Source organism: Acanthisitta chloris, unplaced genomic scaffold, assembly GCF_000695815.1.
Source record: "Acanthisitta chloris isolate BGI_N310 unplaced genomic scaffold, ASM69581v1 scaffold39233, whole genome shotgun sequence".
Classification (NCBI taxonomy): Eukaryota; Metazoa; Chordata; class Aves; order Passeriformes; family Acanthisittidae; genus Acanthisitta; species Acanthisitta chloris.
Window position 1 is genome coordinate 1 of NW_008667230.1, and position 12,177 is coordinate 12,177.

The following is a 12,177-nucleotide window of genomic DNA, read 5'->3' on the forward strand; positions in this document are numbered from 1 at the left end:
CTTTGGCTCCGGCAGCGGGACCAGGGGCAGGGAAGGGTGAAGGGAGCGATTTCAGTGCCGGAGGTCCCTCGTCGCCCTATCTCCGTCCCTGGGGCTGGAACTGAACGTCTGCTCCAAGCAGCAGGAAATTCTGGGAGAAAGAGAGCGCCGGGCTGAGACCAGCCCTGTCAGCCGCGTTCTGCCGCCGGCAGCTGCACTCCCCAGCACCCACCACATCTCGGGAGGGCGAACGGATTGGCACGTGTGTTGCTTTGCCAGCCCCTGTGCCTAATTTTTGCCCTGGCAGGCTCAGGAGACATTTCACAGCCATGCGTCACTATAACTATTCAGCATCCCCGTGGTGACACCCCTATGGGGCTTCCCCAACGCCTCCCACCACTTCCCTTGGCTTTCCAGAACCCGGCACAGCTCCTTACAGTGGGGCTGGCAGGCGCTGCCTGTCTGTCCGCAGGGAGCTCTGTCCAGCTTCCCAGCATCCCACCAGGCAACACCAGTCGGGGATGGGGGGAGGGACTTGGGGCTAATGCTGCTATAAAAACTGGAAAATTCAGGTCCCAGTTTTCAAGAACTGGAGAATGATGGAGATCCCACCCTGGGCAGATGGGAAAATCAGGGCTCTGTTTTTTCACTGGGCTCTCGAAATCCTAGCAGAGAGCACCTCGCTGCCTGCTGCCTCCCAGCTGGGGCTGGGGGAACTGGATTTGGAGGCTGTGCTGGCAGGGAGGGACTTGGGGGCAACAGGATGAGCCCCAGCCGGGGCCGGGTGCTCCCCCTTACTCACCTGGTGGAACCTCACGAGGGTATTGGAGAGACGTATCCTGTCTGGCAGTGGCAGGGGGGAACCCTGGCAGTGGCAGGGGGAAACCCTGATCTAACCGAGCTGGAAAAGACAACACGTGGCTGCATTGGGATGGGAATGGGAGCAAAAGGACCACGGGCCATTCAGAGAAGGCATCCACCTCCTCCCCCCAGCCCTTTCCTCGCCTCCAGTGATCCGGGGGCAGGCAGAGGAAATTCCTCCCAATCTTCACAGAAGGGCTGGGGGCTGCGTGTTGTGCCATGACACCCCCCTGGGCCCCTCCAGCCGCTAGTCCAGCTCTGGCCTGAATTGCTGGAGAGGCAGGAGAAGCAGAGAGTGGGGGATAGGGTCTGGAAAGCATTAGGATGTGCATCAGACTCATTTTTTCCATTGCGTTTGCTGCTAGGAGCATGTCACAGTGGCAAGGAACCTCCTGCTGCTTCACTGCCGCCTCCTGCACATGCTGTGGGCTTTACCCTCAGATTAGCCTTGGCAACAAGGATTTAATTAGTGAGCTGGGACCGCTTGGATGGAGTGATCTGGCCAGTATCTGCTCCAGCACCCCCATTCCCCCCAGCAGGTTCTCACCATTAAGACGTGGGAGCAGAATTTTGGAAGCGAAGATGTTCATTATGGACTGCAGCATTCGCACCTGGGGAGTGGGGAAAGGGGCAGGAAAAGCTTTAGCCTGTGGGACAGGAGGTGAGCAGGAACTAGGGTATAATTAGGAAAAGAAAACTAGGTGATGGGCACACACTTCGCCAGAGATCAGTGGCTTTGTCTGGACACACTGGTGGGGTAGGAAGACTAGGAGTGAAAGCAGCAATGGATCTGGCTCCACATCCTCTCCTAGCCTTGTAGGCTGAGGCAGGAGGTGGCTATAGGATCAGTGTGGGGTCCTGGGTGTATCCCCAGGTCCCATGTTGGGGAGCATGGAGGAATGGGCCCTCTCCTTAGCCCCCAGCAGGCTCTCACCTCCATGCTGGGGGCTCTGGTCATGGTCAAGGATAGCTCACCTGGAAAGTGCCAACATCTGAATGCTTCAGAGAGAGCCTGATCCTGTGCAGGGACAGAAGCAGCACTGTGGAGACTGTCCCAATGGAGGGAGGAATTCCACCTGTCAACAGCTGTGCAGATCCCGCTCCCTCCAGCCCCAGATCATCCCCTCCACATTAGGTACACTTCCCTGGGACTTCCCCACCTGTGCTCTGTTCCCGGTAGCCCAGAACAGGAGCACCGCCAGCCACCCCGTGCCCAGCAGTGCTGCTCCTTTCCATACCTGCCCACGTCCAGGCGCCCAACGATGTGGCCAGATCTCACGTCGATGACAGCGGACACATTCCCTGTCTGGGGGGAGAGCACAGAGCTCTGACAGTGCTCACCTCACTTCACCCCAAACCAGACACCCAGGGGAACAGCTCTGACCAGCTGAAATCCAGCTGGACTGCTGCCCATCCAGGGCTCTGTTTGCCCCCAACATTAAACATGGTGTTTGTCAGCTCAGGGATTCTTCTGTTGGGGACACCCCCACTGCACCCAGACAGCTCCCAGCACCTCCTCTGGTAGGAGCTGGGCAATAGGACAGAGCACGGCTCAAACTCCCATCTGTCCAAAGACCATGGGCTGTGCCTGAACTCACCAGGCTGAGAAGGAAGAGAGGAGCCAGGCTGGAGTTGGGAAGGATGGCGTACGCCTGGACATCCACAACAGGCTTGAGCGAGATTCCTCCTGGTCCGATGTTCAGGAATGGGGCAGAGGGGGCGGACAGCCTGATCTTCATTGGCATGTTCGGGTACATCTGCTCCAGCTGCAGGGGAGCAGGGAGAGGGTGAGGACAGCTTCACAAACTTCTGCTCCTAGGGGAGAACACCTGGTACACAGCAAAGCTTGTGTGTGCAGAAGCTCTGGGAAGGCAGGGCTGGACCACTCACCTCGGGAACGAAGGCTGAGAAGATGGAGGTGTTTAAGTGGAAGTCAACATCCTTTGGGATCTGCAGGAAAAGGACTGTCACACTGGGGCAATGTGGCACAGCTGAGCCATGGCAAGCCCTTCCATCCCCACATGCTGCCATGCCCAACAGCCTGGCCCCATCCCAGGCTCATCCTCTAAGACCACCAAATGCCACCAGAGCTCCTTGGCAAATAGGACCTCTGACAGAGGCACAGGGCCAGCCGTGTCCCACCTATACCACTCACCATGGCATCTGTGATTTCAAAGACCAGTGCCCCAGCCGCATGGTAGGCGAAGCCAGCTGTGTTGAAGAAGTAGCTGGAGGCTCCAAAGTAAACCATGCGGTCGTGATCCGGGGGGAAGGCCAGCGGCAGAGTTGGGAAGGGCACAGTGGAGCGGTGGGCTAGGGAGTAGAATTCACCCTGGGAGGAGAGAGAGGGGTGGAGAGGGATGGAGAAGGAGGGCAATTAGCAGTGGGACTCATCCACTGATGAAGGCTGGCAAACAGCATTTGCAGCAGGTACTGAGTTCTGGTTCTCCACCCACCTGTGGCAATGGCATTGGCCAAATCAAGTGTCCCCAGGCAGCCACTCACCTTCAGGTCTGCATCCAGGGACTGGGCAGTAGCAGTTGGGGATGCCACCAAAGAGTAATCAATCCCAGTCTTGGCATCTATCTTGGCTGTGACTGTAAAACGTGAGGCAGAGAAGTGATTGAGAGGGAGATGGCTGGGAAAGCCGTGAGCAGATTGCTTCCACTGACATGCAGGCAGTGCCATGTCTGGGCTTCCTGGTGCATCAACTCAGTACCAGCTGCATGTGTGCTTGCTTCTCTTTAGAAGCAAAAAATCCCATTTTCCTCCTGGCTGTTTCTCATTCATGCAAACCAGCTCCTGGACCTGAGGCTTGGCCTAGGTCCCCCAGCTAAGGCAGCCCTAGCCACCACCAGTGCTGTGGCACAGCTCCTGGAGGCTGCCAGCAGAGGAAGGGTCTCTGCAGACAGGGCACACTGTGATGTGCCTCTGCAGATGAGGTCCTCCCCAGCTCCCAGCTTGGGTGAAGGAATATGAGGAGATGGGGAGTGGACACAGGGTAAAATGCAGCCTCTTGGTACCTGGCAGGGTCTGGACGTACTTCTGGAGATCATTGCGCACAGATTGGGCTATGGTGTCACAAACCTGTGGGAGGAAAAGGCCATGGAGCTGAGCTGGGTCAGCCAGGTCACAGCCCCCGCTCAGAGCCTCGGCTGCTCTGCTGCCTGCTGTCAGGTTTACTCCTTGACAAAGCCTGCTTAAATAAAGGAGCACACAGTGATGGCTGTCTTCATTCCTCAAGCAGCACGTTAAGTGTCTAAGACACAAGTGGGGTTTATACCTGCAAACCTCTGCTTGCAGCAATCTCCCACACACATTTCAGCCCTGGGGAGGCCCTGAGAAGGAATCTCTCATGTGCCCTCAGCCTTTTCCTATGGCCTGTGAGGGAATGAACCATGCTGAGCTGCCAGGACTTGGCCAAAGCAGAGCAACTGAAGGGGTTAACCTATCCTGCGAGGCAGGAGCACTGAAGCTGAGCTTTCCTGAGCTCCTACAGCTATGTGCCAGGAGAGAAGAACACATCTCTCTGCCACTGTCATCCACAGCTGAAGCCCCAGCATTAGTGGGGATTTAATTGCAGGCTGACCATTAGCCCAGGAAGTTTTCTGTGGGTCACAGTCCTGCGGATGGCTGTGATAATCTGCAAAGCTCCTTCCAGTGCTTTCCTTGTAGTGGCACAGAAAGCACCGTCAGGATCTGTCTGTGATCTGTCTGACTGGGCTGCAGAGCTGATGGTGAGATGCAGTGCTGCAGAGGAGCAGTGACCATGCTGACAGTAATGCAGCTGCTGGCTGGGCAGTGCTGGGAAGAAGGAGGAGGGACAGAGCCTTGGACATGGCCTTAGTGACAGCAGGTTGCTGCTCTTCCCCGTGCCCAGTGGTATTTGTCTGTGCTGGAAATGCCTCGTTGCTGCCTTCAAGGACAGAGCTGCAGATGGGAAAATGCAGGCCTGGTCCCAGTGACCGGGATCTTCCCATGACCCAGATTTCCCAGTGACCCAGATTTCCTTCTGACCGGGATCTCCCTGTGACTGGTGCCCTGGCTCTGGGGGCAGGAGGATTGCCCAAGCGTGTGTAGCAAGAGCAGGCAGAGACACAGGCTGCCTGGGCTGGGTCGGGAGTGAGCTGTGCTTGAGGGTCCTGGGGCAGCACACTCCCAGCCCCTGCCCTCTCCTGCCTCACACCATCGCTCGCATGGAGAAAGACATCAAGGAATGTGGATGGGGCAGAGGAGGATGGAGGTGCAGAGCACAGCAGGGTCTCCTCACAGTCCCAGAGCTGCTTTTTTTTCCAGGGGTAAAACAACAGTAAAGGCCTCTGAGCCCTGGCTTTGCTCCTGCTGCCAGACCATCTGCTGTCCCAGCCCCCAGGGGCCTTGGGAAAGGCACTGCATGGGATTGGGAATAGTGCCTGGGCAGGACGGGATCTGCTGCAGGAGTGGGATTTGCCTGTTCTCCAACTGCCTCCTTCCTGAGCAAGGTTCACATCCAGGGAGGCTGTAACTCATGCCAGTTAGCCTTGTAGTAATTATTGCTAACAGCTTGTTTCCATGTCTTGTTGCAGGTCTCCTGCATGTCAGTGTCTGTACCAGGTGGTGGTACCAGGGCTCCCTGACACCCTCCCCTCCTTAAAACAAAACAAGTGCCTGAAATCCAGGAATGAGTTTTCCCTCAGTGCTCCCAAAGCTCGCCAGAGTGTGGCTGGTTGAAGGACAGCTCTGATCAGGTTCCCTCTGTTACAATGAGTTTGGCTGAGGCATAAGATCTAATTAACTGATCACATGGAAACAAAAGTCTTTGTTAATTAGGAACCAATTATGCTGGGCTTTGGCAAAGGCTACAGGTTTCTAATACAGCCTGAGACACATGATGCTGTGAAGTCTGTGATGCCCATTCCTCTGGTTTTCACCGAATTGACAACACAGCCATGTGCTCTGTCTCTAGTTACACCCCTACATCTGTTCCAATCCTTCCAGCACATCAGCTACAAATGAGGGCTAAAGACCACCAGAAAAACCCAGAGCCCTGCCCTCCATCACTCACATACCTTGCTCTCCAAAATCTTTTTGAAGTTGTGTTCAACAGCGCTGTAGAAGAGGTTGTAAAGCCACCTGCAAAGAAACACAAATAGGAGTCCTGTCTCCTAGCTCAGAGGCTGCTGCAGAACTATGTGCCCAGGAAAGGGAGACCCTAGAAATGTGGGACACTGGGGAACATCATTCCCACACCAATTTGGCATCTGGTTTTGCCTCAAGGTTTACATTTGCAAACAGACTTGCTGGTAAACCACGGAAGTCTGGTGACTGCCTTAAATGTGCAGCCACAGCAGAAGAAATTCAGGCCAGATTTTGGACTGGGCAGCCTCAGACATGCTGACTTCTTACTGCTTGCACCAGGTCCACATTTCAGTGGTGCAGCCATTGGCAAATGGGCTAACACACAGTTTCCAGACCTCCTAGTGAAGTTACATACCCGAACCTCCCCGAAAAGTGTGCCCGGACTTTAGAGATGCGGGTGCTGCAGCCCGAGCTGCTGATGGTGGGCTTCCCAGTAGCATCACTGCCCAGCCTTAGGCTGATTTTGATGTAGATGTTCTCCACCTTCAGGTCAAACGAACCATGGTCTCTGCTGCAGAGAGAGGGGGAAGAGAAAGGATGTTTCTCAATGCCAAGTCCTGGTGAAGAGACCTCAAATCAGCTTTGGGATGCATCTGTCTAGCTCAGACTCCTCCTTGTATGGTGCATCCAGAGGAGACTGGGAAAGTTTTTAAACTCAGGGAAAACAAATTTCACTGAAACATGAACTAGGAGAGGTAACCTTTAAGTAGAAGGGAGTAAGAGCATCACTCAAGCAGGGAGAGGAGGAGCTGGGCACTTACATGAAGTGAAACTTCACCCGCCAGTTCCCATCGAGGTCGGTAAAGGCGTTGGAGATGGAGACCTGAAGGCCCACGTTGGCGACCGGGGAAATCCGCGAGTATGGCAAGTGGAAATCGCGAAGTCGCAGTCTGAAAATAAATGAATAAGAGAAAAGTCGCACTACAGTGGTGCCTCACTCCCAAGCACATGGCTGGGGAGGGTGGGAGTGGAGTCACCTCACTGGCAGCATCCCCAGCTCCAGTTCTGCTGCAGCAAAGCTATGTCTGGCAGGGACACACAGAGCAGAGTGGTGCCTTTGGGAACATGGTCCCTGCAGCCACCCAGATGGCTGCTCCAAACCCTGTGCAGTAGGAGCTGCCCAGGGCAGCAGGGAGCTGGGATCTCTATGAGGACTGGGCTCCTGCTCTGCATGGGGATGGGTGCTCTGGTCCCATGGGCAAGGCCACCTCCACCACTTGGACTTCAGTGGCACAAAATCCACCCACACCCAAAGTGCCATCACCCTGGTTCCCTTTTTCCCTTTGGGCAGGGGTGAAGCAGCAGCACCTCTGCCCGCACCAAGGACAGGGCCAACGTCTCAGGGAGCTGTGGAGGGGACATGATGGTCCTCACTGCTCCAGGGACTCCCCACCCTCCCTACCCCTCCTGCCCCTAGCGTGGGTTGAGGATCAGTGAGCTGCTCCAGGGCACTGACAGGGCTCACCTGGAGAGGTCATAGTGCACCTTTCCCACACGCAAGACACGAAAGTCACCCGAGACGTCTGGCAGCTTCAGGTGGGTCAGCTCCTTCTCCAGGACTGTGATCCCCTGCTGATGGGCTGCAGAAGCACAAGGAAAGCATCACTGCCACTGTTCTGCAGGAGCTGGAGCACCAGGCATGCAGCAGAAGGATCAAAGGAAACATCCAGGTGATGCCCTGGCTGCTTTCCACCTCCCAGGTCATCTTTAAAGCTAATTTCCTTGTTCAGAGCCCTGCGAGTATGTGAACGATGCTGCCTGGTGTCCTGCTTGCAAGCCCCAGGGGCAAGTGGTGGCCACAGAAAGGAGGGAGAGGTCCCAGTCCTCTCTCTCCAGGCTGGGCACCATGTGTGGTGTGCAGGAGGTCCTGAGCACCAGACTGCTCCATGCCCAGTGCTGATAGGCAAAGCTGATTGGAGCTCACATCCCAGGGAGCAGCACAGCATCCCTACCTCCATCTGGGAAGGGGAGTCACGTCCTCTCCCACACGGCTGGCAGAGCTGCTGGCTAAATGAGCTGTTTCTCACACAGTGTATTTCAATCCATAACTATGCTCTGCTGGAGCTGGGTCTCTGCCTGCTTCGATAAAACCAGCACAGGGCCCATCCATCTCTGTCACTGCCCACCCCACCTCCTCTCTCCTCTGCAGCTCACTCCTCCAGAACTCACAGCTCGACTGCCTGGACATGTGCCGTGGGACCAGGACCATCCTGCTGTACCAGCCCCCCACACCACCTGGGTGCAGCTCTCACAGACCCTGCAGGGCTGGTCCCGTCTGGGGGGCAGATGGGTGCAACAGGGGAAGCCCCGGGTGCGTCTAAGGATCCCCCTATCCTGCCCCAGGACCCTGCACTTCTCACAGGGTGCCTGGCTCCACACCTCTGCCACCACCAGCACATCTGCAAGGAGTGAAATCAGAAGCAGAACCCACCGTAGTCCAAGCCTGCTTGGGTGATCCTCACCACGAAGCCGGGGTTGGTGGCTGTGGTGAGTGCCAGGCACAAGGCCAGTGCCCCACAAGCCACTGCTAGGCTCTGTGCTCCCATCCTGGCTTCCCACAGAGCTGCACTGTGTGGGACTCTCCCTGACCACAGCACCTTTATATCCCTGCCAAAACGGGAACTGCGGGAGAGGACGGCATTTGGAGCTGTGTGGGGCGTCCCCAGAGCACCAGTGCTTCCTGCTTGGCCAACACCCTGCTCCTCTGTGCCGCTGGCACCATGGCACCCAGCAGCACAGCTGGTGCCTCTCATTGAAGGCAAGGAAGGGGCAGTGGAAACTGGGAGGCAACGGCCCAGTTTCCAGCGCTCAGTCAGTGCCAGCATTCCCTGCCTGCAGCAGCAGCGGATGCTCAGTGGAGCAGAGCTGGGTTTGGCACTGCCAGATGAGCCTGACACAGCCACATTCCTGCAGCCTGCACCCAGCAAAAGCTGGGAACAGTTCAGGTTGCCTTGGAGCAGTGTCTCAGCCCTGCTGTCCCCATCCTTGTCACTGTCCCATGGGGCTGCTGGCTGCTGTGTGAGCTGCTACTGTCACACCACAGACCTGACAAAGGCACTGGAGAAGCCCTGGAGCACAACAACGGCTAAAGAACACAAGTCACACCTTCTCATTCTGTGCAAGCAGACCCTAGGGACCCCCATACCCAGCAGGGCTGGCAAAGGGGCACCTGCCTGGGCTGAGAAGCTGCTCCTGGGCAGCTACATCAGCGGGGGGGAAAAAAAACGGCATGGGGCTCCAGCACAGGGCAGCTATGCACAGGAGGAGACATCCAGCATCCCAGGGTCAAGAACCAAAGACAATACATCTGGAGCCATGACACATCACAGCTCTTGTCATGAGTGCTGGAGATAGGGGCAAGAGCTGGGTGCAGCCAGGTAGGGGTGAAGGGGGAGCACCCCTGTGGCCCCCAGCTGGGAGAGCTGAACAGTCCCTCCTTGCAGAACAGAGGTGAGGGAAGAAGAAATGATTCAGTTACTTTCATTTCCTGTTGGGGTCCAGGCACAGGAAATCCACAGCTGCTGATGCAGGCAGATCTTATGCTGGATCCAGGGAAGTCCTGACTGCCAGAGGCAACATCCCTGAGCCAAGCAGGGATGTTGTGAAATGCAGCTATTGCTCAAGCACAGCCACCATCGGGGCTGTGCCATGCACCAATGCTGCAGCCCCAGGAGACCCCAAAGGATGGGGCCATGGAGCCCTGGGTGTCTCTGACAGTGGAATTTGGTGCATGGAAATTAGGGGTGAAGCAACTAGGGTGCTTAGTTCCTCTTTGCCTTTCTTCCCACAAGTTTCAGGTGTGGTCACTTACAGGCTGCCTGGCAGATGCCCAGCAAATGCTCACCAGCCTTGTATGAGTGGCTATGGCTTTGGAGAACAGCACTGCAGTCACTGTCAGCTCTGGGACCCAGGGTGGGGAAACAGGGACACATCAAGGACAGCACCTGCAGAGAGGGACAAACCATCCAGGGCAGAGCTCTGTCCTACAGGCACCCATCACCACCCACAGGCTGCGATCTTCCATCAGTGCCAGCCCAATCCTTCCCTGGGAACCAGGAGCCCATGGGCAGAGATTGTTTTGCCCAGAAAGAAACAGCCAAGTGCAAAAGAGAAAGACAAAAGGGCAAATCTCCACTTGCAGCCTCCCTGGTGCCATAACTCTGCCTGTCACCCATCATCAGAGCTTTGCTGGGTCTGTCTCAGTTCAGAGGAGGAGCTCCCAAATCTCCCATGGTGACACCCCATCTCAATAGGTCTGCCTCAAAGCAACATTCAAGATGTTCAAGAGGAGCATTAAGGAACCTCCTCCATGAGGAGAAATTAAATTTTATAGGAAGCAAAACCAGGAATTCTCTCTCCTGGGTTTGAGCAAATTTTGAAGTTGAACTGAAAAAAAACAAACCTTCAAAGAGCTGAACCCTGACCAAACACTCTCATGTTTGGCAAGGAACAGCCAAAACCACATCTAAAGCTCAACACAGGCCAGTCCTGATAGTGCTTCCTGTAAGAGATGACAGAGGGAATGGAGTGTGAAATCCTGCCATGCCCAACCCTTTGGAGGGGAAAAGGCTTCTCCCACTGGGCTGTTCTGCCCATCCAAAGGGTATGGGAGCTGCTCCACTGGGGAAGGACTGGTCCCCCCAGGCTGCTGGAGCATGGAATGGTGCCATGGTCAGACCGGAGTCAGAAGCCCAGGAAGGCAGGGACTTGCAGAAGGTCCCTCTCCTGTGCTGCTTCTGTCCCCTGCCCAGGGCTGCAGGTCATGACCTGCTCCCTGCTGTCCTGGGCCACCCCTTGCTGCCCAGGTCAGGACTCCCTCTGGCCCCACATGCTCCTCAGCACGTGTGGGCAGTTCCCCATGCTGTCCCAGCTCTTTCCACATCTCTCCTGTGATGCAATGGCACAAACCACCCTGCAGCCATGTGCTGGGGCTCCCTGCTGGGGCCAGGCTGTGGTTTTGCTTCATCCTCAGCAGCCACAGCCTAGGCATGCTGGGCTCACACACAGTCCTTCATGGTGAGCACCTGGCAGGGCTGGCTGCACCTCAACTGTCCCAGGGACAGCCTCGGCACATGTGGGGCAACACAGTGGGTGGTACTGCTCTTTGTGCTGTGAACATAGACACCTGGGCACGTTTGCCATCTGCAAGGAAATCTAGTTGCATCTGTTTCCCATTATGCCACAACCACCCTGGGAATTCCCCAGGGTATGTGCCAGTACCAGAGGCATCACTGCTGCCGCTCACCAGCCTTCCATCAGCAGCCACGGGCAGGACTATGAGCTGGGAAAATGCTGGGGAGAACCCATGAGCTCAGCAATGAAGGCAAGAGTAGCCTGGCTGTGTTTGGAGGGAACTTGGAAAGAGAAGTCAACAGCCCAAAATAAAACCTCTCTCATCCATTTCCAGCCGGGACAAATTCACTGCCATCAACAGAACCAGGCTGTGGCCAGGACCTGTGGCCACTGTGGTTGTCCCTAGACAACCACAGCAGGGACTTCACCAGAGCTCAGAGAAACCCTGTCAGCATTGAGGTGTGAGGAGCTGCAGCTCCTGCTCACTGCCTTGTGTGTGATGCTGCTGCCAGCATGACACTGTCCACTGTCACCTGCATGGCCCTGACAGCCTCTGACCCAGCAGCATCTAAAAATACAGCTGGGGGACATGTGGAGGCTCCTCTGTGGTTGTTTTCCCAGCTGCAGGCTCGGCATGACCCGGCCACGGCTGTTCTTGGAGCCGGGAGGGCCCTGGGCCAGCACAGGGTCGCTGCTGACGCCATCCCTGACCACTGCATGAAACACAGTCAGCAGGGACACCCAGGGACCCCAGAGCTCACACAGCCAGACCCCTGCAGGGCACAGCTAGCAGCAGGCGAGGACCCTGGGTGCAGGGATGTGGGGCGAGCTACAAGGCTCCCAGCAGGAGCGCAGCCCCAACCCTGATGCTGGACTCACAGCCCTCACCCTCTCTCCACCCCAACAGCCCAGTGACATCCCAGGGGACCCCAAGGACCAGGGCTGCAGTCAGCATGTCTCTCCCTGCTGAGGGCTGCCTTCGCCCCAGACAGGCAGGCTCCTCTTGCAGCACCAGCTTGTGACACTGGGTCTGGGAGCCTCATGTGGGACAAAAGGGGATGCAGAGAGCCAAGGGGATTGATTTTGCAGAAAAGTAAAAATAAAAATGCAGGAATGGTGACCTCAGGCATAGCCTGGGGGGATCTG

At 56.4% G+C, this 12,177-nt stretch overlaps 1 protein-coding gene across 1 annotated transcript; it reads right to left on the bottom strand.

Moving 5' to 3' along the window:
• Positions 1-76: 76 nt before the first annotated feature.
• Positions 77-8,504, bottom strand: LOC103800059 (bactericidal permeability-increasing protein-like). Its single transcript, XM_009072423.1, has 16 exons — positions 8,390-8,504; positions 7,424-7,538; positions 6,720-6,848; positions 6,314-6,469; positions 5,889-5,952; positions 3,864-3,927; positions 3,346-3,437; positions 2,996-3,172; positions 2,731-2,790; positions 2,439-2,606; positions 2,079-2,146; positions 1,816-1,858; positions 1,388-1,451; positions 933-1,111; positions 782-844; positions 77-130 (listed from the first exon to the last, which is right to left on the bottom strand). Exons 1-16 carry the CDS (start codon positions 8,502-8,504, stop codon positions 77-79), a joined length of 1,611 nt encoding a protein of 536 aa, XP_009070671.1.
• Between the last annotated feature and the right edge of the window lie 3,673 nt (positions 8,505-12,177).